A 27,931-nucleotide genomic window follows, 5' to 3' on the forward strand; every position below is an offset into this window, starting at 1 on the left:
GGGAGTCAGTGCAGACACAAAGACGGACAAAGGTCATGTTCAAGAGCAGAAGGCATGGTGTGACCCAAAATACACACATTTCCTTCTCAAGGGATAATCCAAGAGTTTTCATTATATAGGCTGGCCCCGTGGCTGCTGGTAACAGGAGCCTGAGTCATTTCCTGCAAACATGTTTTTATGGCAGTGATGTACAAATGCCTTCTGGTCTGAACTGGTTACCTGTGATTACCAAGCCACCCCCTGGAAGGTGGGAGCAAAAACCCTGGATTGGGATCAGGGACACATCCTCAATGATCCTCCAGGTCCTCTGTCTGAGCCTGGCCCCAGGAGGCCTTCTGGTCTCCTGCCATTCATCCATCCTGCTCTCACGCTCTCCCCTTCCTCTTCCCTCTCCCCACAGGCATCTTCATTCCCATTACACGAGCAACCCACTCTTCCCAGAATACGTTTCTCTGCCTTATGTTCCCTTGAGCTCTTCCTTCAATAAAGCCAGGCAAACTCCTACTCATCTGTCAAACCCCAAATCATTTCTCTTCTTCCAGGAAGCATTCCCAGACTACTTCTATCACTTGCTCTTCTGTAGTCCTGCAGAACAGTGTACACAACTCTCTCATATCACTTAGGATATTAATATTAATGGCTAAACATTAGCTGATCACTTACCAGGTACTAGGCAGAGTTCTGAACACTTTTCAAAGATTACCTTATTCAATATTCACAAAAATTCCATGAAGGAAGAAGCATCATTGTCCGCATTTTACAGAGACTGCTATTGAGAATAAGGAATTAGGTAAGTTGCCCAAAGACAAAGAGGTCTTAAGTGACTGACTGGTGCCTCTTCTCTTTCAAACCATCTCCTCTGTCAAACACCTACTAAGGTGTAGGGTATAGGAAATACCTAACGAATGAATAAACAAAACACTATACAAGCGAACCAATAAATAGAATCCAAACCCTGGCAATGCCACCCACTAGCTTCAACCAAACAGCTTCAGCTTCCTGGGCCTCCTGGTTTGTCATCTGTCAAATGCAGAGATTGTATACAACATTCTTTCAACTTCCTTCTAGCATTAAAAGTATATATAAAACAAACGACCAGACTCAATGACTTTGTGGTGATAGTAAATCCCAGGCCAAATTATGTATTTTACTTTCTTGGGCCCTGTCTTCCCAGGAACAGCACAATCAGATGTGGCATTAGATCTGGGCACCACCCTAATTCACAGCCAAAATCAGCCCTGAAAGAGTTTCTTTGGCCTGCTCCTTGGTTCGCTCATTTCTTATCCAAACAGATCACACCCAGGGAAAGAATTACTAAGTGCTTGGCTAACCCCTCATAAATAATAATCAATAATGAACAATAACCCCAAGTTAGATTATGCAACTGGTACCTAAACTACTGCTCTATGGACCCTGCAGGTCCTCCTCCCTATCCCCGGCATATGAACCAGAGGTCACCTTCTCCAAACAGAACCTGGTCACCAATCTTCCCCTGCCATCACCACTAGTGCATGCATGGGCACACACACACACACGTGCACACACACACACACACACACACACACTCCTGCTGGCATGAAGGGCTTACAGCACCTGGTAGGGGCTGATTAATGCTGGTGAATCACCGAGGCCTAGATCCATATGGTGCTGAGATGCATCCACATCACGGCAAAGGTGGAGTTCTGGCTGCAGTTCATTCATTCCCACTCTACCTGTGACTAAGCAGGAGCTTGGCTATATGCCTGGTACCTGACACAGCTGTGTTGCATGGCTTAGCATTAATGATGAACCACAAGCATGCTAATGCCCATCACTCATTGTTTGGTTAATGCTCAGCATCAGCTACTGCACCAAGGGATAAACCTAAGTGAGATGTGTGAGCAAGACAGTGTCTGTTCATGTTGGAAGAGAGGGAAGACCATGTTCTGTGTTCTGCTTGACTCACAACCAGGAGACCCAGGCTCTTAGAGTGAACATTACCCATCATTACCATTACCCACATGAATCCAACGTGAAGAGGCCTGGACCATACATACCTAGGACGCAAACAAGCAGTTGCTCATCACGAGGAGGACACCTAGTGTTTGTCTACTCCCACCCCCCATCCCTGGGGACCTGTTCCTCCCCTCATGTGAATCATGTGATGCTTCAAAGGGCTGCCAAAGACAGCGGTCAGCTCCCTTGGTTTTGGCCTCAATAACTGGCCCAAAAGTGAGCTAACTGAAATCCTTGCCTGAGATTTTATTTTCCATACTGAGCAGGAAGACAAAGGTCTTTTGAGTCACAGAGCTATCAAGAGCCTGGTGGGCTTCCATCTATGGGGTCGCACAGAGTCGGACACGACTGAAGCGACTTAGCAGCAGCAGCAGCAACACGGAGAAAACCTGTTTGCAGGAGGGAAGAATGGAGCCAAGACAGAGCAAAATATCTAAGAGATATTTAGATGGAAGAAGAGAGGGTGGGAAAGGCTTTGAGTGTCTGGACCATCCTGTTCATGTGAGTTAATCATTTCCCTGTTTTGTTTAGGTTAGTTTGAGTTTCTGAAATGTGTGAATAAATTCACCTAAGAGTCACAACCATTTTTCTTTATTTCCACAGTCCAGTAATTGATTTTAAATTTGAGTAATTTCAAATTTCACAAACAAAACTGAAGAACAGCAATATTTTGTTTGAATTCTTTTTTCTGTACACTGAGTGCATTTTCCAATAGGTCTTCTACAATTCAGGAAACGGATAGTTTTTATGAGATGGGCCACCACATTTGATGTCTTTGTTCCTCCTCCTGAGAAAGGTGTAAAAATTCCTGCACAAGAACCACTCTTACTCAGCATCACTGAGGAAAGACATGAGTCCTTTCCCTTTGTTTTAATATCTTAGACATCACTGATGACCTGCTAACCACCAGATGTACGGACTCCTCCACTTCAAGCCATCAGAGCTTGTAAAACAGGGGCTGGCCAGGCAAGCTAGGCAACCAGCCAGTGGTTTTTGGAAGGAACATCTTCCTGGTGGTCACCCCTTCATTCCATCCCTCTGCTGGCTGACTCCCTCTGAAGGTCTGTCCTCCAATCCCCAAGAGAGTCCCCAACAGCTAGGAACTGTTGGGTATATGGGGTGATGCATTTTCTGATACAGTAAGAGCTCTGAAATTTTTCCTTGAGAAAACATATTGCACTCTAGCCACCTAACTTCCATAGAACCTTTGAAAAAGGAAACCACTATATATGGTTACTGAAAAGGGTGATGCTTTGTAAGTTAAAAGCTTCCCACTCCTAGAACTCTGAAGAGCTGCCCAGTGAGCCAGGAACCATGAAGCTACAACAGCTAGAAAGGAGGTGCTGGGCGGGGATGGCACTTAGGATACTGGTCCCCCCTCTTCTTTAAAGCTTTCCTCTTCTTGGGTCAGGCTGGAGCTTAGCAGGTTATGGTCAAGCCCTTCCTGGATGGCTAGTATGCTCTGGGCTAAAATGCCTCCTGCTTTGCCTGACGAGATGCTCTCCTATACCCTGTACAGTCTGTGTGTCCCAGGCTCAGAGGAGCTTGGCAGCTGTCTTCCCCAGGGCAAGGGAAAGTGGCTGTATCCCACGGTGGACTCAACAGCTCCGCATCACCAAAACAAAAACACAACAGTTCTGATCTCTATGGAGAGTTCAATCCTCTTGTCTAGGATTGGCACCAACTAGAATTCCAAGGGCTCTGGCTGAGCTACCTCCTGTGAGGTCTAAATACAGCATGCTTGCTTTTAACCTAAACATACAGCCTGGACCAGTGCCCAGGGCTGACAGCCCCCAGGGAAGTCTTGACTTCTGGCTGCGCATTCAGAGATGGGTGATTCAGAGCTATCAGAGACACGATGTGCTAGGCACAGGTTCTCCGATGTCACCAACATGTGATCCTGAGCAGAGGAAGGGGACGAGGTGGTGGAGAATGCAGAGATGTGAAGAGGAAGAGAAAGAGAGGGAGGAAACGGTAATAAATACCAAAGACCTATTTCTTAGCCAATTAAAGTCAGGGGATCTTTCTCAAATGTTTGTTCCCAAAAGGAGCACAAATGTCTCTCCAGGGACTTCAGGGCATAGGCCCTAAAATCAGAGATTGAGGTTGCCTTTTTGTTGGCCTTAAGTGAGACTGACTTTGCAGGTTCTATATCTCTTAAGTGACCCGAAGGACTACCGTACTATTCAATGAGACCTCATACAGAACGGGCCTGGCCCAGAGAAGCTACTTAGTAAATAATGGCTCCTAGAAGTAGTGGTAGTAGTAATAGCAGAAACAGGATAACATCAAGCATGCCTTTGATGAGTGGACTATTTCCTGCTATATCAATAAACACGGATGTGACAAGTCATCCTCAACTGCAGCCCTCCAATGCCAGCTGGTGAGCCTTAAGAGCACTCAGAAAGGAGAAGAATACCTGCCATCTAGCAGCTACAGGACTGCAGCCTCTCCCTACAGTGAGCCCCGAGGAACTCAGGATATGAAAACAGGACACTGTCCCCAGATAGCTGAGGTGCGCATCAAAGGAATGATTTCTGTGAGCCCAGACTCTTGCATCTTCCCATGCAAAGAAAAGCACTGATTTCCTTAACTTGGGGTATCTGGCTTTATTTAGCTATATAATTTTGATGTTCAGACTATCTGCCCTTGGTTGCAAAACTTCCATATAGTCTGGCTCCTCTTCTTACCTCCTTGGAGCAATTCTCTCCTACTTGAGAGGCTGTCTCCTGAAAAATCCTAAAAGTCCCTACCAAATAAAGCATACTCTCAGCCTTTAGGTTATGAATAGTTTTCAAGATGACACCTTTATATTCTGTGCCTCAGAGAGCACATAAGAAGAATTGCTGAGACCACTACAATAGGATAGAAGCCCCTGACCAAGGTAAGCTGTGCATATACAGACAAAGGTAACCTTCAGCTGAGTCAAACAATAAAACACAACCACGCTTGCTAAGAACCTTATGATGGCAAAATGGCAACGGCTTCCTAACCTCCCAACAAACCAACCCACATGCCCCACAGGGTAAGAAGCGTCTATGCAGGGGTTCCCTTACCTTGGTGTTCATACAAGATTTTCCTCGCTTATACTCTTTGTGGGACCCACGCTTGTCAAGTTTGTACCACAGGGCCTTGGCCTTCCAGGTGGTCACTTTGGACTTAAGCTTGGAATAAAAGTTTCTGTGGTCCAGAGGGTCTAGGTCCAGGTGTCGGGTGAGGATGTTGAAGGCCTGAAGGGTACCTTTGCATGTGGAAGCTTGGACAAAGTTCTCGAATATCTGCCCGGCCTGGGTCTGCTTCTCATCCTCATTTTCCCCCATGTTTCAGGAGCCACGCAGAGCAGCAATGTGGAGAGGATGGAGGAGAACACCATGAAGTACCTGGAGAAATGTCACACCTGCAAAGGTAGATGGAGGCAGAGGTGAGCTCCGTGGACAAGGGTAGGCTGGGGAGAGGGTGCAGAGAGGTAAAAATACAATTCCTTTAAGATACTAATATACTAAACATAATACCTACCATACATACTCTACAGGAGAGGTATAATCATACCATCTAACCTGGAAATGCTGCCTTGCTGGCAATCTCTCTCCCCACCACTCCACTCCCCTGGCTGTCTGCAAAGAACTACAGATTGCCAAAGACATACCCTGGCTGATGTCAACATTATCTGGTCAATGTTGCCATAAGCCAGATGGTTCTGGAAGTAGGAACTGGCAAAAGGAAAACAAACAAACCCAGAAACCCAGATTTCACACTGTTGGTACCATAAACTGATTGACTAATATTAATGTAACCTAACTACATGACACGAATGCACAGTTCCCAAAAAGTAAAGCTCTCTAGATTTCATGAACCATCCCACCTATCTTTCAACATTACACTTTTACATCTTCCTTCATTAGTTATCAGAGGGTGGATCTTCTCTTTATACAGACAACAAATGGCAACGTCTCAAATATGCTGGAAGGACAGCATCCACTTCAGTGAGACATACAGAAAGACAGAGACACATGTGGGTCTCCTCCTGATGCACAAAACGAGTCTGTGCTTTGTAAGCCCAAGCTGGGAGCCATTTGGAACAAGTGCTAATGGAAAGAAAAATCTGATGGAGGCTCATTCACATCACAAAAATAGCTTGCCGGGGTTTTGGCCATCATCCTTTCTTCTCTGCACCACTCTAACCTCAGGCATTTTCTTAGGAAAGTCATTTAAGTTTCAAAGGAACAAAAATAAATTAGACTGATTTTCCAAAGCACTAGCTATTTTTCCAGAATCCGAAGCCGGTGCAAGAAAATGAGCATGGAGGAGCTGGGGCTGGCCCCACTGTCAGGAGGGCTTGAGGGAGTCTGTAAACAGAGGACAGAGCACACCAAGCTCCCCCAGACAGAAGCCTGGCAGGAGGAGGTCAGCAAACAGAGACAAGCCCTCGGGCTGGGTAGCTTCCCACTCTCCAGACGGAACCGCCATTGTGGGTGCGCTTGGATTGCGGGCTGGCCTTATAAAACTGAAAGCAGAGGATGGTGTTTATCTTCTTCCTTACTCCTTTACTCATTCATTAAGCAATAAGTACGGACTCTGATGCTGGCAGGGATTGGGGGCAGGAGGAGAAGGGGACGACAGGATGTGATGGCTGGATGGCATCACTGACTCAATAGACGTGGGTCTGAGTGAACTCCGGGAGTTGGTGATGGACAGGGAGGCCTGGCGTGCTGCGATTCATGAGGTCGCAAAGAGTCGGACACAACTGAGCGACTGAACTGACTGACTGACTGGTGCCTTAGCAAGGGCCATACATCACTCTAGATGCTAGAGGAGGATACAGAGACAGGGCCTAGTGAGGAAGGCAGACCCGTAAATAGTTGATTACAAGACAACAGGCCAGCGCTTGTAAAACTGAACACAGCACACAGAAGCCCAGAGAAGGAGATGTTCAACAGAGGCTGGACAAGCTCAGAGGAGCCACAACAGGGAAATGCCTAAATGCTGTGATTTTAGGAATGAGGTGGATTTTGCCAGACAACTTGGGAATGGACCATACAAAGGCACGGATCTGGACCAGCATGGCAGCAGAATGACAGCAAGTTCAAGGCACTGGGAATTCAGGACTCGTGACAAGGTGTCTGGGGCAGACTGTAGAGGAGACCTGGCTTCTCCAGTGGGCGGGGGGATACAGGAGACAGAGCAGCGGAGTGAGATAAGTCTTTGGGAAAATGAGAGGGCAGGGGTGGACTGGAGAAGGAGGCAGCTGAGGATTGCCCAGGCACAACGAGGAAAGAAACTGGCAGGGCAGGGGGAAGGAAAGCACACACACGTAGGTTATGCACAGCCTGGCTGGGCGCTACCTGTGAGGCGCCCCTCACTGGGGGCAGACAAGCTCTCCAGACACCCAGATCCTGATGGGTGAAGTGGCTTGGGCTACAGCATAGAACACCTCCCTCCCGTCCCTGTTTCTCCAAGAGCTTCCAACAGGCCGGGCACCAGACTCAGCCGAAGGGAGAATAGTACATTCCTTGCTTCAGACCCAGCCAAACTCTACTCTGCAGCCAGGCCTCTGTCCTCTGGTCCCCTCAACTCAACAAATTCAACCAACTTCGAAAGCTGGCTTTGTGCTCTACCCGGGACTGAGAAGACACAGGTTCCCTCCCACGTGGGTCAGTCAGAACCTTTAGTGTCTGCACTGCTCACATTGGTATCACGCACATAAACTTCGCCTCCTCCTGTGTTTCAACTTTTCCCCTGTGTAGGACCCACCACCCAGGGAGCATAAACAGAGAACAAGACTTATCTGCTTTTCGGAGCATATTAACATCCTCAGTCTTTATCTTTGGAATCACTTCTATGCCAGGGATTGAAGAGGGGCTGGAGTAGCTAATTGACAGCTGCAAAGCTACTTGAATTCCACCGGAATCCTGTAGTATGGGATGGGCAGGTGGCGCAGAGGAAAACCACAGGCTTTGGGGCTCTTAAAGCCATGTCCAAAGCTCAGCTTGGCCCCTTGCTGCCCACCTGGCCTCACACAAGCCACATAAACTCTGAGCCCCAGCTGTTTCTTTTGTTTGAGAGCTTGCAGAGCTGCTGTGGAGGGTGAGATACAGGAGTGATGGCAGAGCCTGGCCCAAGGAGGCACTGGGTAGATGTGAAGATGTATGCTGAAGCCATCACCTGCAGCTGATCTGAATCTGGGGAATGCCCCAGGTTGAAAAAAAAAGCTTTGAAAATCAGTTCTCCAAGTCACCAACTCTTCCCTGTCTGAAATGGTGAACTGTTCTGAGTTATCAAGCTAGACCCAACTCCCAGAGAATACTTTATAAACTGGAAGAAACTGCCTCCTCCTAATGCCAGCTGCCTCCTCTCCTCCCCCAAAAGAAAAATGAACAACTTAATTTTACAGCTCCAAGGGAAAGAGCCAGAGTGGCATTGAGGGCTGTGGGCGGGCGTGAGAGCTGTAGGAACTAGCTCCTATCTGGAGGAGGTGAAGGGAGATGAATGGACAGAAGGAGATAAGCCCTGCCTGGGGCTGTGCCCCCCGCAGCCCGTGCCAGCCTCAGCCCTGCCGCCCTGCATCTAAAGAGTCTGGTCTCAGCCTTTAAAATCATTTTCTAGTTTAAGTCAGACACCTTAGGAATGACTGACAGCCCCTAGGAGTAGGTCTCCTCACAGAAAAGCATCTGGATATATGGAGTCTGGCAAACCCAGGTGTGGGTCTGGTCTCAGGCACTCACTAGCCATGGGACCCTTGGAAGGTTATCTAGCCTCTCAGCCTGCTTTCTCGTCCGCTCAATGGGGATACTGATACTGAGTCATAGGGTGGTAAGGAATAAATTCAATCATGTGTGATGTATTTAGCACCTGTGACTCCCTGATAACCAGCACTCATTACTATTCATCAAATGACTCAAACACCATCAGAACAAAATGAAGAGAATATAATTGAAGACCACTAGTACTAGCTTCTCGGAGAGGGCAGTGGCAACCCACTCTAGTACTCTTGCCTGGAAAATCCCATGGGTGGAGGAGCCTGGTAGGCTGCAGTCCATGGGGTCGCGAAGAGTCAGACACTACTGAGCGACTTCACTTTCACTTTTCACTTTCATGCATTGGAGAAGGAAATGGCAACCCACTCCAGTGTTCCTGCCTGAAGAATCCCAGGGACGGCGGAGCCTGGTGGGCTGCCGTCTATGGGGTCGCACAGAATCGGACACAACTGAAGTGACTTAGCAGCGGCAGCAGCAGCAGTACTAGCTTCCCAAGTCAAACAATTATATACACTTTACAATTAGAGGCCATGGCTTTCAATACAAAAGATCTGGTTTCAAATCCATTTCCTAGCTGTGTAGCCTTGGACAACTAACTCCATTTCTGAGTTTTAAGTTCCCATATGAAATGTGGGGGACCTCACATGAAGAAGTTTGGATGATGAACTGAAAACATCCATGGTACAAGGTAGTTTTGTGAATGAACTAGAGAGGCTGATTTAGAAGGACTCCCATAAGTTTGAGTCTGAGTTTCCAGAAACTGGAGTGTAGTATTTTGCTGGATACCCTTCTCTTTCTGCCAAAGAAGAAAGTCAGGATTAGTTAAGCCAGAGGATCCTGGGTAATAGCCGTTGTTAGCCTTCCTTGTCAATCACTACCCAGTTGTTGCCTTTTTGGAGTTTGGTATGAAATATAAATAAATGAACTACTCAGAAATATGAAAGGTTTCTGCATTTTCTGGGAAGAAACAAGACATGATGCTTTAGTTTCTAAGAATAGCCTTGAAGCAATTTGGTCTTTGCCAATGAGTCCCTTATTTGTGGTTCTGCCTATGTGACTTCATGAGTCACAAAGCAATTCCCTCTCCCTGACTCTGGCTGTTACAAATAAAAGCTCAGAGTCTCAGATTGCCAGCACTGGTAATGGGCTCTCAGGCCCATAACATCTGGGAGACAAGTTCAAGGTTTATGTAGAGGCCCTGAGTAGTCCTCAAAATAAGAGATGAGCTCCTGGCCTGACGGTTACCAGTACACTCTCGTGTGGGACTTCCACACCTCTGTTGTCCCTTGGCCTCATCACCTGTGAAATGGCATCAAAGAGTGTGACCAGGCAGTGCATAAAAGATGGGACCTCACTGGTGGTCCAGTGGCTAAGACTGCATGCTCCCAATACAGGTGGCCCAAGTTCAATCCCTTGTCAAGGAACTAGATTCCACATGCTGTAACTAAGAGTTCGCATGTCACAACTAAAGAACCCTCATGGTGTAACTAAGACATGGCCCAGCCAAACAAATAAATAAAAGAGGGAGTTCTAGAAAAACTGAAGGAAAGCTGGAAGAGACAATGAGCAAAACCTTCTCTCAAAGCAGAATGAGGAAATGGCAGCCCTCAACCCCACCCTCAAGGCTCACAGACGCATTTCAAGGCAAATGCAATCTAAAAACCAAACCCTCTTGTCATTTCCACTGCCAAACCCCTATTCAAACTTACCATCTCTCAGGTTAACCACCCCAAGGGGCCATGGGGGCAGGGCCCAGTTTCCTCAGCAGTGAAACATGGGGAGGTCTTCACCCCATCCACTCACAGAGCTGCTGGAAAGACTTAAAAGCCCCCAGATCTGCATCTCACACACAGAAGACCCTCAGGCATGGCTACTTGGATCCAACATCTGAGACAAGGCAGGAGGCAGCCAGGGCCAAATAGTGGGAAATCCTCACACACTGCATCTCTGCAGAGCCCATCACAGGCAGAACACCTGCTTTACAGGTGGTGTCTGCAGACATCATCTTCTCAGCTGGCCCAGGGAGGCCTGGCTTTCCATCTACCAGGGCACGTGACACCAACTTGAACCTAACCCTGGGGCAACTCCCAAGGTTGGAAAGGGGCTGAAAGGAGCCCCTTGTAATCTCCTTCCAGCCAGGGGTCCCCAGCCTTCCCTCCATCACCTTCCCAGGTTGAGCACGCACCACTTCCTGGGGCAGCCTGCCCCCCGCCCTTGTCTCCGCTGACAGGAAGACAGCCTCAGTGAGATGATTTCTCTTGGTCCCTCTCCAGCAAGATCGATGCTGTCTCTCCAATGGCTTCTCCCCGCGGTTGGTCTTAACCCTTGAGATCACCCACAGGAAGTCAAAGCCCTTTCCATGCGGGTTGAACCCACACGTGCAGTCTTCTTACACACGCCTTCTAGAGCCCCTACTGGAAAGGCTAATGGAAACACATCCAAGAGAGGTAGCTGAAAGCCCACCCAAGTGCCTAGCCTGCAGCAGGGCCTGGACACTGCCCTCTGTTTACACTGGCCCCGGTGGGGAGCTCAGGAAAGAGACTCCAGGCCCATCACAGGCCCTGGTCTTCTGTGCTGCTCCTCTTCTGAGAGTCCAAGGCCATGTGGTCTTGCCCATCCATCCCCAGCCCTCTCCTCTCTGTCTTTCAATAGTGAGCTGACTCCACTGCTCTGGCTTGAAATGACCTCACACATTCCCACTTCCTCACCTCAGTCCATTTTCTCGTGGAATCACTCACACTAACAGATCCCAGGATGACCTAGGTTAACCCCCCAATTCCACTCCCATGAGTCAGAGAGTATATGCTGACCAGTCAAAGTGCCAGGAAGTCTAGAGGGTATGGTGATTCTCTTGCTCTCTCTCTGTATCTACTCTATAAGAAGCAAGGACTTTGAGGGTAGGGGGTGATTCCAGAACTTAATCATCTCACTTTCCTGCAAGGCAAGTATAAGTGTGCCATGTGTGGTTACTGTATGTATATGCATGTGTTCACGCTAATATATGCATATATATCAGTATGTGCATAAATGTTTATATATGCATGTATCTGTATTGTGTATATGTGTGTATGTATACATGTGTGCACACAACACACAAATTTAAACTTTTTTCCATAATGATTTCTGGCCAGTGCCTCACATCTCTGCTTGTCCTGCTAAGCCCATCTGTATGAACCTCTAGGAGAAGCAAAGCCTTTGAGGCAGGCAAAACTTGGGCCTAGGCATGTGGAGACTGAGCCTCATCAGAACAGCAACAACGGAACTGCTCAGCTGCTCACCGGGCGCCAGACCTTGTCCCAGATCTTTTACATCCATGATCTCATTTAACCATCCCTGTTTGACAAAAGAGAAGGAGATTCCAAGGGGCAAGCAACCCCCTTCATAGGCCAAGTACTGAATGGGCATGCTGTAAAGGAGCTCAGTTCTACCTCACTTCCAAATCCACGCTCTTAGTCACCAACCGACATGAGCCATGATGATGGAAATGTTAATAATGCAACCTGCCTTTTCTGAAGTCGCTGTGTAAATTAAACGGGGTGGGTTCTGTAGTCTCTGAAGTTCTTTCAGGCTCCAAGAGCCTGCAAATGTCACACGGGGTGTGGCTTCTTAAGTTATGGTGCAACCAAATAATAACGTATTAGGCAGTCCTTTAAAAATAATATTTATGAAGACATTTAATCCTTGGGGAAAATGCTTATGCCGTAAATCATGGTGAAAAGAGCAGGAAACAGATTAAGGTCCTCAACGATTCCAACTCCTTAGCGTAATATCCAGAGGAGAAAGGAATCAAGCCAAATATGACCATGGGGGTGTGTGTGGGGGTGGTGGTGTGTGTGTGTGGGTGGGTGTGTGTGTGTGATGGTATTTCCGTTGATTTATTTGTAGCTCTATACTTTTCTGTATTTCAGCACATACAGCTTTTTATAGCTCCCTCCTATATATGCATCCCAAGTCCTGGAGTCTTCTCTCCCTGGCTAGACTATCTTCATCTCATGTATCTTCCCTTCCTCTGGCCAACCCAACTCCAGTCATACTAGCAGTGCCATTTTTCTCCAGAAAAGAAAGGGCCTTCCTGTAAGAAGTCCTGACCCTGCTAATTTAATGAAGGGGCTTATATTCCAACAGGTGAGAGACAAGGTCCCCAAGGCTGCATTCTGCAGTCTCACACTTCTGCTCTCTGGATCACAGACCTTTAAGTCCAGTGAGGCAGGCCCTTTCCAAAGAGCCATGCTGGGATAGGGGAAACAGTACCTCTGACGCAATCTCAGCTGTGTCCACAGACCCCTGACCAGCCCAACTCCACAAGACAGACACCTGCTTCCCTGCTTACAGTCCTCATGCTCAGTCACCCAGTCACGCCCGACTCTTTGCGACCCTATGGACTGTAGTCCACCAGGCTCCTCCCTCCATGGGATTCTCCATGCAAGAATACTGGAGTGGGCTGCCATTTCCTTCTCCAGGAGAACTTCTCGACCCATGGATCGAACTGGTGTCTGTTAGGTCTCTTGCATTAGCAGGTGGGTTCTTTACCACTAGTGCCATCTTAGAAGCCCTAGGTTACAGTCCAGGAGCTGACAAAACAACACACGTCTCAGCACATACAGCAAGTCCATTCCACCAACAAAAACTCAGCAGCCTGTTCTGCATATGCTCTGAGTCACCTTCATCACACACTGGCTGCCTGGGAGGACTGCGAAGTGCAAATTCCAGTTTTAAGGAGTCTAGCCTTTCTCAAAACTGATGGTGGGAGGTACCTAGGATAAACAAATTCACAGACACACACAGAAAGTAGCAGGGCTGGAGAAAGAGGGAAATGGGAGTTATTGTTTAATGGGGGCAGAGCTTCAATTTGAGATGATGAAAAAGTTCTAGAGGTAGAAGGTGGTGACTGTTGCACAACCATGTGAAGCCACTGAATTCTAACATTTAAAATGGCCACAACGGCAAATTTTTCATGTATATTCTCCCACAGTAAAAAAATAAAATCCATTAAAAAACAAACAACTATCACCACCTTCTAGTAGGAGCTGCCCAAGGCCCGAGTACAGAATCTGTGGCCTAATTAACAACGAACCTATTTTTTAAAAAATATTTTTGAGTTAAAATGTAATAAAATAAACAGTGGAAGAATCCTGTTGTTTTTTAGTTGGCTCAGTGGCATAATTTCTTGTTGTTGTTGTTGTTGTAAGTCATGTAGGCATCTTTCAGTCTTCCTTCCAAACCTCATTTGACTCTAGGAAGCCTTTGGAAGTTCAGCCCTGCCAAAATCCAAATTTTTATCTCTTATTCTGCCTTCCCTGGGACACCATCACCACTGTCACCCCCTGCCCCCTCAGCACCTGTAAACTCTGCATCAACATCACAGAGAAGGCTGGGTAGGGGCTCCCTGGTCTTAGCTCCCAGAGCCCACCATCCCTTGCCTGGGGAGAACACTCCTGTGTTCTAACAGGACCTGGACAGGAGTCAGCAGACTTCGTTCCTTGAAAGCAGGGAGCATTCTTCCCTGTAGCACACAGATTCCCTAAAGACTCCCTGAGGGCCCATCTAGATCAGTTCAGATCTGGTGGACATGCCATCAGGCTCAAATGAGGGGAGACAATGGGTATGTAACAAGATGAGACTTCTGTCTCTCAAAATCAGAGCTTTACATATTTTTCATTGACTAACATCAATTTCAGTGACACTGGGTATGAATCCTTGTCATGTTAGCAGAATCTTGCTGCAAGGCAAAGAAGCTTGCCAATTTGAAAAAAAAAAAAACAGTACGTCTGACATATCATATACCACCCTTACTGTTCTAAAGCAAAGGACATGGATGTGAACCAATCTCTACCGCACTAACTCCTAATCTTCCTTCAAGGCTCTTTTCCTCTAGACACTCCCCACCTCCCTAACCCTGACCCCTTCCCCAAATGGAATGGAACCCTTCCACAGCACCTGTACTTGGCTCAGTCACAGTAAGTCTTTCTGTGCTGAACTTAATTTTTCACTTCCCTACTCCCAGTTTCCAGCACAAGACCCTTTCTATATAGTATGTGCAAAATGAATGAACAATGTTCAATCCTTGGGAACATAATAATTGTTGACATTTAATGATCATCTATAAAGTTTTAGGCAATACGGTAAAGCTTTCTTTGTGTTAAAGAAGTTAACCATTGTAAGAAGCGAAGGCATCATGAGACACTATTTATTATCCCCACTTTTAAAAGAATTAGAAAAGTTTGCAACTTGGCAAAGTCACATAGCCAGAAGTATGGAAGCTATGCCTTGAAGTCCAATAGCCCGAGTTCAGAGTCCACATCCATGACCACCTTCCCATACTGCTCCCACACAAAATGGATGGAGGGATCCGAGTTCTGCCTCACACCCACATCAGGGACACGGTCTCTGGTCTAGACCCTTTGGTTCATGATATTCCCCTTCTTTCATCAAACTCCAAATGACAGGAGCTCTCGTCATGAGATCCCGATGCAGTTTCGGATAACAGTGATGAATACAATAAAATGTCAGCTGAGGGGTGACTTTCTACCCTGGGTGGGTGTGGCAGAGATAGGCCAGCTGATCACCAGATATATTTCTCCTTCCTCCTGGGCCCTTCCTTGCAGCTGTGTGAGCCCACATGACCAGTTCAAGGCGACAAAATGTGAGTAGAAGGGATGCACACAACTTCTAGGGCCAACCCATGAGAACCTCTCATGGCGATTCTCCAGGCTCCTTCCCCCTCTGTCAGAGTGCAGCAGCCTTGGAAATCACATGTGCAAGATAGCAAGACCAGAAGGAGGAGGAGCTAGGCCCCCTGATGCCCACTGGAAGGAAAGCCCTCTACACCAAGAACATTTGGACCTCACATAAGTGAGAAATAAACCTGAAGCATGTGAAGACACTGAGAATCAAGGCTATATGTGTTGGGCAGGAAGTATCAACTAATCCAGTAGGTAAACTATAGTACAGTGGGTATGTCAAATTTAGCCTGGGTTAGAAAGCACCCCCTCCCAGTAAGAAGGTTGATCACATGGGCATTAACCTCCCTCTTGTCACCAACACTATTGTAGGCTGACTTCCAAACAACTGTCTCTGGCATTTTCTATCTTCCTTTTCATTAGGCTCTCTATACCCTGGAAAAGTCACTTGATCCACCCCAGCAATACGACTGACCGCCCTCACTGAAGCACCTCTGCCCACACATATATACCCTATGGTGAAAATCCACATCCTTTCCTATAATAAGACACGAGATTGGGATGGATAGGCTAGTTATTTCGTTGGTTTCAACAACCCTGAGCCCTCAGGTCCTGAATGCCTAGAAGCTCATATGGGGCAGTCAAAAGAATGTGGACTTCTGTGTCCTCCAGCACTCCCTTGAGCAAGTCACAAACATCTGTGAGAACCGGATGAAGGTGCCTCTCACAGGGTGGGCTTGGGTGTGCTTATCTAGTGTCACTCCAGCCCACTGCCCAGGGATAACTCCCACCACCCCAAAGGAGCCCAAGCCAAACCACAGCAGAAACCGGGGCATGTTCACATAGACGGTAAGGGCGATCATCTCCCCTTAATCTACCTTAAGCTGAGATGGGACAGTTAAAGCATATTTTCCACCAAGTCTTTGCCTAGCACACCATTAAAGTCACTTCCCAGGTGAGCCTCTGTGTCTGGACAGCTGAGTTCAGACCTCGGGAACTGCAACCCTAGTAATTAGTCTGGAGGATAGAGAATAATGCTGGGGGGGAGGCACAGAAGTCATGGAAAAGTGAACTTGAAAAGGATTTCTCAACAACACCTGCTTGCTCTACACACACCATACCCAGGAGCCCAGGATGACCGCAGAGCAGTCCCGGCTCTGGAAGCTCAAAGCCCAGCCATGTCTAATGAAGTCTATCTTCCAAAGGCCCCTCATTTTGAAGAACTGTGCCAAGTGACTATATTTTTCAAACCAAATAGAAAAAAAAGAAGAATTCATCCCCTGACAAAAGTTTTTTTGTTCTTATTTTGAGGTGTGAATTATCATTGTGAAGTCAGTCTCCAAAATGTGCACAAATTCAATGCAAATTTGATCTATACTTGCTCTTATTGGACAAAACAAAATGGTACCCTCCCCCATTCCCTTCACAGCCTAGGTTCCTTCTATAGTAGAGTCTAGCCTGGTAATATCCACTTCCTCACCTCATTCACCCTCTAATCTTCCAGAATCTCATTCCCACTCATACACATAGCCCACTCCAGGCATCACGCCCAAGGTCAACATCAACACTGTCACTAAATCCAGCTGTCACTTATCGGACCTTATCTTGCACATGGTCTCTCCCATCTTCAGTCTATTGTAGACACATCTCTCTCTGAATGTTCCTGAAATCTCCCAAGGTTCTGATCTTCACCATCCCTCTCATTCTCAACACTCCCACAGATCCACCACACTTTACACCCTGATGACCCACTGTGAACCTCGAGCTGCTTTCCAGGGCTGTATTCAACTGTCAGTTACACACTCCCCCAGACTATCTTACAGATACCTCACATGTAGTCAGTTTTCCTTCTGCTCTTACCTCCCTGCATCCCCATCCTCAGTGAATGGCATCATCTACACTCAGACTCTCACACCAAACCCCTGGAGTCACTTTCTCTGTCCTCTTTCCCTCATCTCGAGGAGCCAGCCAGTCACCTGAATTCTCAGAAACTCCTCATAAGCACCTTTCCTGCTTGCTCCCTCCAATCCACCAGCCTCTCTCGAGTTGCTGCCAGAGAGATCGTTCCACCAGAAGTGCACACTTGGTCAGGTCCTGTTCCTATTTCAAATCCTTCATCAGCTCCTTGACTATCTTCAGGGTGAGAACCAAACCTCTTAGCAGAGCAAGACAAAACCCCCTTCATGATTTGCCCCTTGCCTGTACTCCAGCCTGTCTCCTCACCATGTCCCCATCCCCTCCGAGTCCAGACTTACTGAGCCATCTGCAGCTCCCTGACAAACTGAAATCTTTCAGGCTACCCTCCCTGCACCTTTGCTTATGCTGGTCGCTTTATCCAGAAAGTTTATCTAGACTCTGTTCACTTGGTAAAAACCCAGTCGGCTTTAGGACTGAAACATTAAAGGCAGCAGAATGTCAGAGGGGTCCCAGGGTGGATTCTGGAGTCAAGCAGACTTATTACAAACCTGCCCCATCACTTACTAGGTGTGTGAGCCTGGATGAGTCACCTAACTTCTTTGAACCTCAGTTTCCTCATCCATAAAATGGAGATAATAACAGTCCTGATCCCACTGCATTACATGAGGATGAAACCCAGTGACGCCAGGCTAGGCAGTACCCTTGGCTGCACTGTTCTTTGAAGTCTTCCCTTGGCTTCCCCACACCTTGTTTTCCCACACTGTACTCCATGGAGGTTCCAGGGATCATTGCAAATAGACTATTGTGTGAACTGCTTTTGGGTCTGCCTGCCTCAATGGACTGTGAACTGTCTGATGCCAGAGATTGCGCACCTAGGGCCAGGCACCTGTGCCTCTGGCAATAGTAGACTCTCTGTAACCACTGCTTGTTGGGAAAACCCAATCAAGAGCAGCCACAACATTTAGGTAACATGGTGACATGAACTGTGACCGCCCTTTCTCTCTAACCACCATCAGAATTATCATGGAAGCCTCCTAACTAGCCTCCACTCCCCATCTTCCCCTTCCCATCTGACCAGCACCACCCTGCTGTGTTCATAAAGCTCTCAGGGCTTCCTACACCCCATTGTGTAAGTCCCAACTTCCCTGACGGTCTCATCAGCCTACTCCATGCAGCCCCCATTTCCTCATTAGGCTCAGTTCCCAAAGGTATTGGGGCTCCGCTGTTGCTGCCTCAGACAGACTGGGCTATTTGATGGTTTACATCCAGTCTCAGTCTTCTTCCTCCCACCCCTGCTCAAATCTGAAGCAAAGTCAGGCCCCATAGTACTAATAGAATGCTATCATCACAGTCCATTCAGGGAATCAATTTTAAATAATGATTATAGGTAAGAGTTACACAGAGATGGGTGGCAAGATGTGTGGACACAGTGATGGGAAATGGAATGACCCATGGGTGGCCTGGAGAGAGGTCCACAATAGAAGTGGTACCAGAGCTGGATCTTGAGGGGTGAGCTGGAGCTTTCAGGAACAAAAGCTTCCCCATCCCGTACTGACTTTTCTTTCCTAAGTTGTTGTTCAGTTGCCAAGTTGTGTCTGGCTCTTTGCGACTGCAGCACGCCAGACTTCCCTGTCCCTCACCATCTCCCAGAGTTTACCCAAGTTCATGACCATTGCATCGGTGATGCCATCCAATCATCTCATCCTCTTTTCCTTCTGCCTTCTATCTTTCCCAGCATTAGGGTCTTTTCCAATGAGTCAGCTCATCGTATGGCCAAAGTACTAGAGCTTCAGCTTCAGTCTTTCCAAAGAGCATTAGGGGTTGATTACCTTTAAGACTGATTGGTTTGATCTCCTTGCTTCCCAAGGGACTCTCAAGAGTCTTCTCCAACACCACAGTTCGAAAGCATCAATTCTTTGACACTCTGCCTTCTTTATTGTCCAGATCTCACATCCATACATGACTACTAGAAAGACCACATAGCTTTGACTATACGGACCTTTGTCAGCAAAGTGATGTCTTTGCTTTTTAACACACTGTCTAGGTTTGTCATAGCTTTCTTTCCCATGCTGCTAAGTCACTTCAGTCATGTCTGACTCTGTGCGACCCCATAGATGGCAGCCCACCAGGCTCCCCCATCCCTGGGATTCTCCAGGCAAGAACACTGGAGTGGGTTGCCATTTCCTTCTCCAATGCATGAAAGTGAAAAGTGAAAGTGAAGTTGCTTGGTCATGTCCGACTCTTAGCGACTCCATGGACTACAGCCTACCAGGCTCCTCCATCCATGGGATTTTCCAGGCAAGAGTACTGGAGTGGGCTGCCATTGCTTTCTCTTTCCCCTGCATTCTTCTAGTTTCCAGACTCTTTGCCAGAGATCACCAAAACTAGTTGCATACCAGAAGATTTATCAGGAAGCATCCCAAAATACAGCTTCCTAGGCCCACTCCCATACAGTCTGAGGTCCAAGGGGAAACATGCTAGGCACTCTGGACATCAGGGGAACAAGTTCTGTCTCCCTAGCTTCTGAGCAACTACCATTCAGTAATTTCTAGAGAAAGACAGTTACAACCTTGAACCCAACAGCTTTGTGCATTAATCTTGTCTAGACAATTAATGTATAAACTTAATGTTATAGTTTTTACATTATATAGGAAAAAGCCAACGTCTTCTTGTTTCTTTTCTATTTCCCAGAGTATTCAGCTCAGTTCTAAGTATGCCACTGACATTCAATCAATATTTAAGCAAATAATTCAACTTTTTGTATTATGTCTCTTTGGACTAATTCATCCATTAATGAATTGTCCACTGATTTTTATCTTTTTAACTTTGGTGCCAGTGTGGTGTCTGCTCCTAGTAGGTAATTAGTACATTTTGTTGAATGAATATTTACTAGTAAAAATTTATTTGGGGAGGAATGGAACAGCTCACACTGTACCCACCATCTTTAGAGTTCACTCAAAGGGCTTTGAACATTTCCATTTGAGTTATAGACCTTTAATTTCAGGATTAATTTCCTGATCTGCCATTACACATGCTTTGTTGTTTATATTGTCATTAATGTTATTAGCAATATAAATAATACCTCCTTAGATCTTGATGGTCGGGCGGCCTCCGAGCATGTGTGCCTGGGGCAGGGGAGGGGGATGCTTGCCTGTTTCTTCCACTGAGGCGTCAGCCTAGCTGGCAGTTCAGCTGGCCACGCCCATCACCTCAGTCTCCACACGGGGCCTGTGAACTACAGTCAGCCTTCATGAGCAGGTGTGTGCACCTGCCAGGGCAAGTGAGCCCTGCCTGAGTCAGAAAGGCCTAATGGGTTGTTCAAAACCTACCAAGCTGTCAACATACTTGGGAAGCTGGGATCTGAGATGTAAAGGTAAAAAGCCCTGTGCTGTAGAGAAGCAGGCTGACAAAACACAGATGCCCAACGGGAGGCTCCTGGAAGACATATCCAAGCATGGGATGCCCAGCCAAGGCAGCAGTTGAGTGGGGGAGGGGAGTGGGCTGGGCAAGCTGGGGAAGCCAGCAGGATGGGCTCTACGCTGCTTTTGCTGGGGCCCACATTCCATGCCTTGCTGCAGTTACTGCTCTTTGTTGGTGTGTTGTGCTTATCTGAATCCCTGAAAATAGGACTCACAGTCTTGAGTGGGGGAATTTCTGGATGTGGATCAAAGTTCTTCTGACCCTCCCTCCAGACCCAACCCGGGAGATAGGAGATCTGTAAATCTCTTTGTACCCAGGACCAAAGGGATCTTTCCTGGAGTGTGTGCTGGGCTGTGGAGAGCACTCACTCGGGCAACTCAGCCTGAGAGCTGCTCACTTCTTTTGGCTTCTGCTGGAAAACTGGAGGATTTTCTTGTTGGTAGGGTATTGTTCCCATATTCATCCCACAGACACTGGCTACCCTGTGCCAGGCAATGTGTTAAATGAACACAGCTTAACAGTCTTCAGATGCAGCCTCTGGGAAGTGAGCAGGTCAGAGAATGACAGGTCGAGATAGCCCCGAGCAGTGCTGTCTCCCCTTTTCCAGACCTGCCCAAGGGGCTCTGTGCCCACATCCAATGTGCCCTTACCAGGGGGTGGTTCAGACCTCTGAGTAGAAGAGAGAGAGAAAGTTTGGGCCACGTCTTTATTGTGCAGAGGAACTGAAGTCGCCTATGAACTATTTTTACAAAAGCTCTTTAAAACCATTCAGGGTTTCAGACAGCAAATGCAGAAAGGCCTCTCTGATAAGACAGGGTGGAACCAGTCCCTAAAATACACTCAACTGCTGACCCCACTTCTGAGGAGACGATTAGCTTGATAAGTTGTGCTGCACTGTCAGTAGCTGCCAAGAGGCTGATGTGGAGGCGACATGGGCCTGTGTGAGGGGCCACGGAGCTCTGAGGGAGGGACAGCCAGTTCTCCAGGTGACACGCAGAGGCCACATTTCTGTGCACTCAGAGATGCTGGGATAAGCACTCCAGGACCAGTGACTGCCAGCTTGGTCATTCTCCACTCAGTGAGTCAAAACACCCCTCTCTGACTCGCATTCCACCAGAGAGCTGCCCCAGAAAGAACAGCAGAAGGTGTGACCGAGCTGGTGAATTTTCTGTCAACGTACAGGAGACAGTCTCCCACCATATAGATGTAATAAACTTGGGTTGGCTGAATGAAGATGCTGGACTCTTCTCTTGGTGTTTGGGCTTATGTTCGGAAAAACACATTCACTAAAGCAGCCATCGTCCCAGAAAGGATTTTTCTTTTCTTATAAAGAAATGAAACACAGGAGGTCACAAAAGATGGACTGTGATCTGAGACCAGGAAGTGTGGACCCCAGATTGCTGTCTGGGTTTTTGCTTTCCTCTCCTCCCAGAAGGGTACATCAGGCTCAAAGATCTGCTTCCGGAATGGATTTGCTAAGGGCAGACATCAGCAAGGACCTCATCAGAGAGGAGACAGATAAGAGTTCCTGGAAGGCTCTCTCTATTTTCCCCACGACCCTTCCCACTCGAAAGGGTTGGAATTTCTAAAAGCATCTGTCTCACTCTCATGGCAAATGATCCATTTCCTAGATACTCTTGCCCTGTAAATATTGTCCTTAAAAACAGCTATATATTTTTGTTGATCTTTAAGTAGCCTTCTCACCCCACACCCCCAGCTCCTACAGAATGATTGTGTGGCTGGGTTTGGAATGCAGAACAGTCCCTGGAGAGAAGTCTGCACATGAATTCATAAGGGTATCTGTTATCAGCTTATTTGGCAAGAGGAATCCAAGACATTTTAAATATGAACCGTCAGCGTGGCCCAGCCGGCTCCGATGCCTTAGCACCATCAATAAACACCTCCACTGGTGCGTGAGACACAAAATGTGGAAAGTGGGCATAAACTGTCTGAACACGAGCCCCACGCACATTTCTGCAGGGAAGAGTACTTCAGCTACCTGGATAATTCATATCTGGAGAATCTTTGCTGGTTCTGACTGATGTTTCTTTCAACAGCTCTCACACAATTAGCCCTTAATGGTCTAAACCCCTCCTCCCTCAGCTTTCTCCCAACTGAAAGTTCCACTCCTTCTACGTCAGCTGAGAAGAAAACATGCCATGACTCCTCCTCACTTCCAGGTACCGAATCAAGCCTGCATACCACCACACGGTTCGCTCGGCAAGCTCTCTGCCGGGAGATCTCCTGCTCATCCCTCAATACCCGAGTCCCAGAGCACATGCCTGGTGCCATGCTCCCTGTGTGTCACTCTCTCCTCGCTTCTTTCAGGGCACTTGGTGTGTGACTCGTTATGACAGAGCTTAGAGTGATGGCTGTGACCTGTCTCCAGGTCAGACCACGAGCTTCTGGGAATAAAGGGACCAGGTCTTACTCACCTTTGCATCCTCACAGCCAAGACCAGAGCCTGACACTCAGCATTCAGAAGTCCCACCATGAATGCTTGATGCCTCCACCAATGCCCGGTCCACTGGGCCCAGCTCTCTTTTCTCCATGCAAAGAGAGGCCGTGTGAAATGTAGAGTGAAAAAAGGCTTTAAGATCAGACCCCCTGCCTCTGAATCCTGGCCCCTATGGGACATGGGCAAGTTACTTAGCCTGTTATCTGCCTAATTTCTCTTCAATACAACAAACAGCCATGCTCACTTCTCTCAGAGAACCATGGTGAGGAAAAACAAGGTAAAGTCTGTAAACCCAGTGCCTGCTCACTGGAAAGAGTTCATGATACATTTCCTTGAGCTCAGCAGGAAGTGCTGAGACAAATGAAGCCCTCTAGAAAAAAGTGAATGACTTCCGTTCTGGTTCACATGCCAGCAACACAGCGACCAGGCAGACAGCCTTTAACCCAAAGTGCACTCTGTCAAGAGCAAGGGACAGCACAGGCTGCACTTGATCCATGCCTTCAGCTTTAGAGTCTCAGAACGCGGCGTGCTTAGCAACAAAGCTGTTTTTTATCTGAATGGTAAACCCATGCGAATCCACTATTGTTGAGGCTGGGCCATCAGGTCCTTCGTTTCCTGTCTTGCATTAATCTTTCACCCCAAGACCCACATAAAACAGAATACTGATGACCCAACAGTGTTAAGTCCCTAAGTACAAGTCAAACAGCCCACACATGAGAGAAGTCTCAGCTGTGCTGTGATGTCACACCCAGGTTTTACTAGGCCTCAATAAAAAAGGAGGTGGGAGCAGTGGGGCCCTGCTGACACCTTAGACAATCAAGCTCAGGGTCAAGGAGGGGAGTGGGAAGGGTGGTGGCTAAACCCACAGAGAGGAGGCAACATGGCGCTGGGGAAAGAGCCACTTTGTATCAGGTTTATGATTCCAAGACTAGGAATCAGGAGACTTGGCTTGCATCTTGGATCCATCTTTAGCTTGCTTTCTGGGTCTGGTTAAATCATGTCTCTCTGCTTCAGTTTCTTCACCCATAAAATCAGAGAAATAGATCAGATGACCTGTAGGTTCTTTCCAGCTTTCATGCCCGAAGATCATCAACCTTAGAGACACATCCACCCTCCCAACACTGGCCTTTTTTGTGTGTTAGTTGTTTGTCTGAGACATCTCTTAGCTCTCCCTGAGCAGCCTTCCACCAACATCATCACCTTTACTACTCCACAGTGTCTGGTCCCCTCTGACCACAGACCCCAGCCAGGGAAGATGATGATAAGCTTGGAGCCCTGTTTTTACGAACACATCTACTACCCTTTGGTCAAACAACTGGATGCCTTAGGGCATCAAGATCTCTTGTATCCCAAAAAGCCCTAATCACCTGACCTGACTTGCTCCACTGAAGGTTAATCCCACTCATCTCCTATACCAACCTGTATGCCCTAGGTCCCAACATGCTTTTGAAAGATTAGACATTTCTTCCAGGTTGCTTGGCTGGAGTTTAGGGCAGCAACAGGCAGTTCTTATCTGTGCTCAGGCGTATCTCAGGGTGGGGCGGGGGAGAGGTGGCAATGCTTCAAAGTCCAGAAAAAAAAAAAAATGCCTACAGAAACAAGCAGAGGAGGTGGCAACCTGTAGGAGAAGTCGGTGCTGATCATGAGGACAAGCAGAGTGGCCACTGGGGACACAGGAGTCTAGAAGGCTCCTGTAAGATGCCACAACCCTCTGCGCCTCCCTCACTTCCTTAATAAGAAATCTGAGGGCAGGTGAAGTTCTGTAGCTGGCCCATGGCCACGTGGCTAAGCCCTGAACAACCAGCACCAGGTCGTGGGTCTCTGGGCCTCAGCCCACTCTTTTTTTCCACTCGACTCTGTTGACCTCGAGATCTAATTAGGTTGCTCTAATGAGGCCAGCTGGATCCTCTGCAGACGCCAAGCAACATGACCCAAGTGTCACTCAGGGAAAGAGCAGGCCCAGCAGATATTTTGATAACTGCCCCCATCCCCACCCCATGCGTTCCTTCTCATCCCTGACATGGGCTGCTGTTCTTTCTCCAGCCCTCACCAGAAAATTCTGGGGAGTCCAGAGGGAGAGTGAGAAAGGAGAGGTGGGCCTAAATACCTAAGATAACCCACAGAGATCTCTCTCTTTCCATCTAGGGGAGGTTGATGCGGAAGAAGGGCAGGAGGAAATCAAATTAAACCACTGGAAGTCTGACCTGATTAGGCCAAGAGTATTCCCCATAAGCAATTAGATGGGTCATCTGAGGGTTGATGACGACAAACAATAGGATCTGCCTCTGGTGGTCAGATCATCTTGGCATCAGGAGGAGGGAGCTCCAAGCGAAAGACTCAAGGAATTAATTATTCAATGTGTGTGACCCAGTTCCTGGAGGTGAGGCTGGGTGAGAAGAGAACTCACTGGTTTCTTATCATGGTAAGAAATTCAAATACTTCACAGGGTAGTGTTTCCTTTGCTGCCAAAGAGGATCCATTTACGGTTAAGAGTGACCTACCCCCTAAAAAAGGAAATAACCAAAGTTCACTCATTCAACAAATATTTATTGAGTTCCTCTTATGTCCTTGGTCCTTCAGAAATTTGCATATGGTTGAAGCTTAGTAGAGTAGAAAGATGAGGGAATTTATAAACAGGAGGCCTGGGCTATGGCCCAGTTCAGCCCGTAGGCAGCTACATTAATGCAGGGCACGTCACAGCTTGTCTAAGTCAAATTCCTCATCTGCAAAGTGGGAGTAAATCCACCTGCCTTTTTATAAAGATGAAATGGTCCTGATGAAATGGAGTATAATGTAAACCTAGGGTGTAAACAATAATGATGTAACACTGCACCCTTTCCCTGCGGAAGTTTATAACCTAGTCATGTTTTGGAAAATAACCCAAGGTACCTATTTGGCAAACACCATATTCTCTGTAATTTGGGCAAAGTGTATGTTTCAATGTGCCAGTGGAGATGGAGCCTGCAGTCAGTCCCAGGCTCCCAGTCTGCATGCCCAGGAAGTTGCAAGAAGGGGCAGGGTAAAACTGGAAAGAGCAGGACCTACCTGGCCCTGTATCATGCCTGAACCAAATGAATATTTCAGGAGAGCCCTAAAACTGAGATGCAGGTGAAGACCAACTGGAAGTGTGGTTAGTCAGAAACAAACCAAAAATTCATTTGAGCACAGTAGGAGTAAGCCAGCCAGATAGTCACATGCTTCCCTCCCATATACATCTCAATGATGGAATTCTCTGTCCACTTGTTCATTTGACCCTCCTCTGTGTGCCCCCTCTACATTCTGTGTTTCTCCAGCAAACAGGAGGGATTCTCAAGTCACAGCAGGCTGGCTAATGAGGACCTCTCTGCCCAGACACTAAGAGCCAGAACAACTTAATGCAGTTTTCCCCTTGGTCCCCTCCTCATGCTGCTGCTTAGGATGTCAATGTGGACTCCCCTGCAATAACCCTAACCCTAACCTAACCATCCCCATCCACCTCCATGGGTCCTCAGTGCCCACTAGGCCATGCCTGCCAGCTGCCCTTCCACGAGGCCTCCACCCTGCTCCAGTCTCACCTGTCCCCCATCCTCTCTCCACCGGGTTCTTCAGTCCCCTGTCTCTGTCCCTGGTCTCACAACCCCAGTGAAACTCCTGGAGGCAGGGCCAGTTTTACTCATGTCTACCTTCCCTCTCAGAGGGTAAAGCGTCTGCCTGCAATGCAGGAAACCCAGGTTCGATTCCTGGGTCGCGAAGATCTTCTGGAGAAGAAAATAGCAACCCACTCCAGTACCCTTGCCTGGAAAATCCCATGGACAGAGAAGCCTGGTAGGCTACAGTTCATGGGGTCACAAAGAGTTGGACTGAGCCACTTCACCATCACCACCACCTTCCCTCTAACTCTGGGTATTCTGTAAGTTCTTTACCCTCCTGGATGAGAGTTAGATGGCATCACCGACTCAATGGACATGAGTTTGGGTAAACTCCGGGAGTTGGTGATGGACAGGGAGGCCTGGTGTGCTGCAGTTCATGGGGTTGCAAAGAGTTGGACATGACTGAGTGACTGAACTGAACTGAAATATAGATTGATGGTCCCCAAACATTCTCCGATGGCTATACACAGAAGGGAGGCAGAGGAGGAAGGAGGGAGCATGGAGAGAAAGCTAGACTGGAAATCTAGGGCCTGCCTCCCAATTCTCCATTCGACAGCAGTTGGTTATGTAATCTTGAGAAAATATCCTCAGACCAGGTCTCAGTTTCCCTATCAGGTAATGAAGGGTTTGCTCTAAATAACCTCTTGGGTTCTCTCTTAATTATAAACTTTGCTTGCAGAAACCAGACTAGCCCAGTTCACAGGCGATGTGGGTCCTGGACCTTAACAGCCTACAGTCTGATGGCTCAGTCTTCAATCTCCACGTCTGTAAAATAAACCCCTCCCAGGTTACAAGGCCCCCACAAGACAGAAGATAGGGCTTCGTGAGCCATCAAGCCCTGAAGAACTCTCAGGACCTGAACTTGAGTCAACAGTACCACCCCCTTGTCACGTGCCCAGCCCTGGTGCTGCCCAGCTCAGATGGGAATGTTGGAGGACAGGTCCTTGCTGTCAAGGCTACTACAGCTGATAGGGAAGATGGACAGCTGGACAAAACTCAGCTCAGCTGATGACACACCTGAGGTCTGAACAAAGTACTGCAGGAGTGGCAAGGAGGAGGCGGCCCCAACAGTGCTTG

General features: G+C 47.7%; 1 protein-coding gene across 12 annotated transcripts in view; it reads right to left on the reverse strand.

Annotated features, from left to right (window-relative positions):
• MICAL2 (microtubule associated monooxygenase, calponin and LIM domain containing 2) overlaps window positions 1-27,931 on the reverse strand; it is a 154,981-nt gene that overhangs the window by 96,133 nt on the left and 30,917 nt on the right. For all 12 annotated transcript variants that reach the window (XM_040258362.1, XM_040258364.1, XM_040258361.1 and 9 more), the window contains exon 3: window positions 5,052-5,392. In XM_040258362.1, coding sequence (XP_040114296.1) covers window positions 5,052-5,315 — 264 coding nt within the window. In that variant the 5' untranslated portion in view covers window positions 5,316-5,392. The remainder of the gene's footprint in view (window positions 1-5,051; window positions 5,393-27,931) is intronic.

This window comes from Oryx dammah, unplaced genomic scaffold (genome assembly GCF_014754425.2).
Source record: "Oryx dammah isolate SB20612 unplaced genomic scaffold, SCBI_Odam_1.1 HiC_scaffold_17, whole genome shotgun sequence".
NCBI lineage: Eukaryota > Metazoa > Chordata > Mammalia > Artiodactyla > Bovidae > Oryx > Oryx dammah.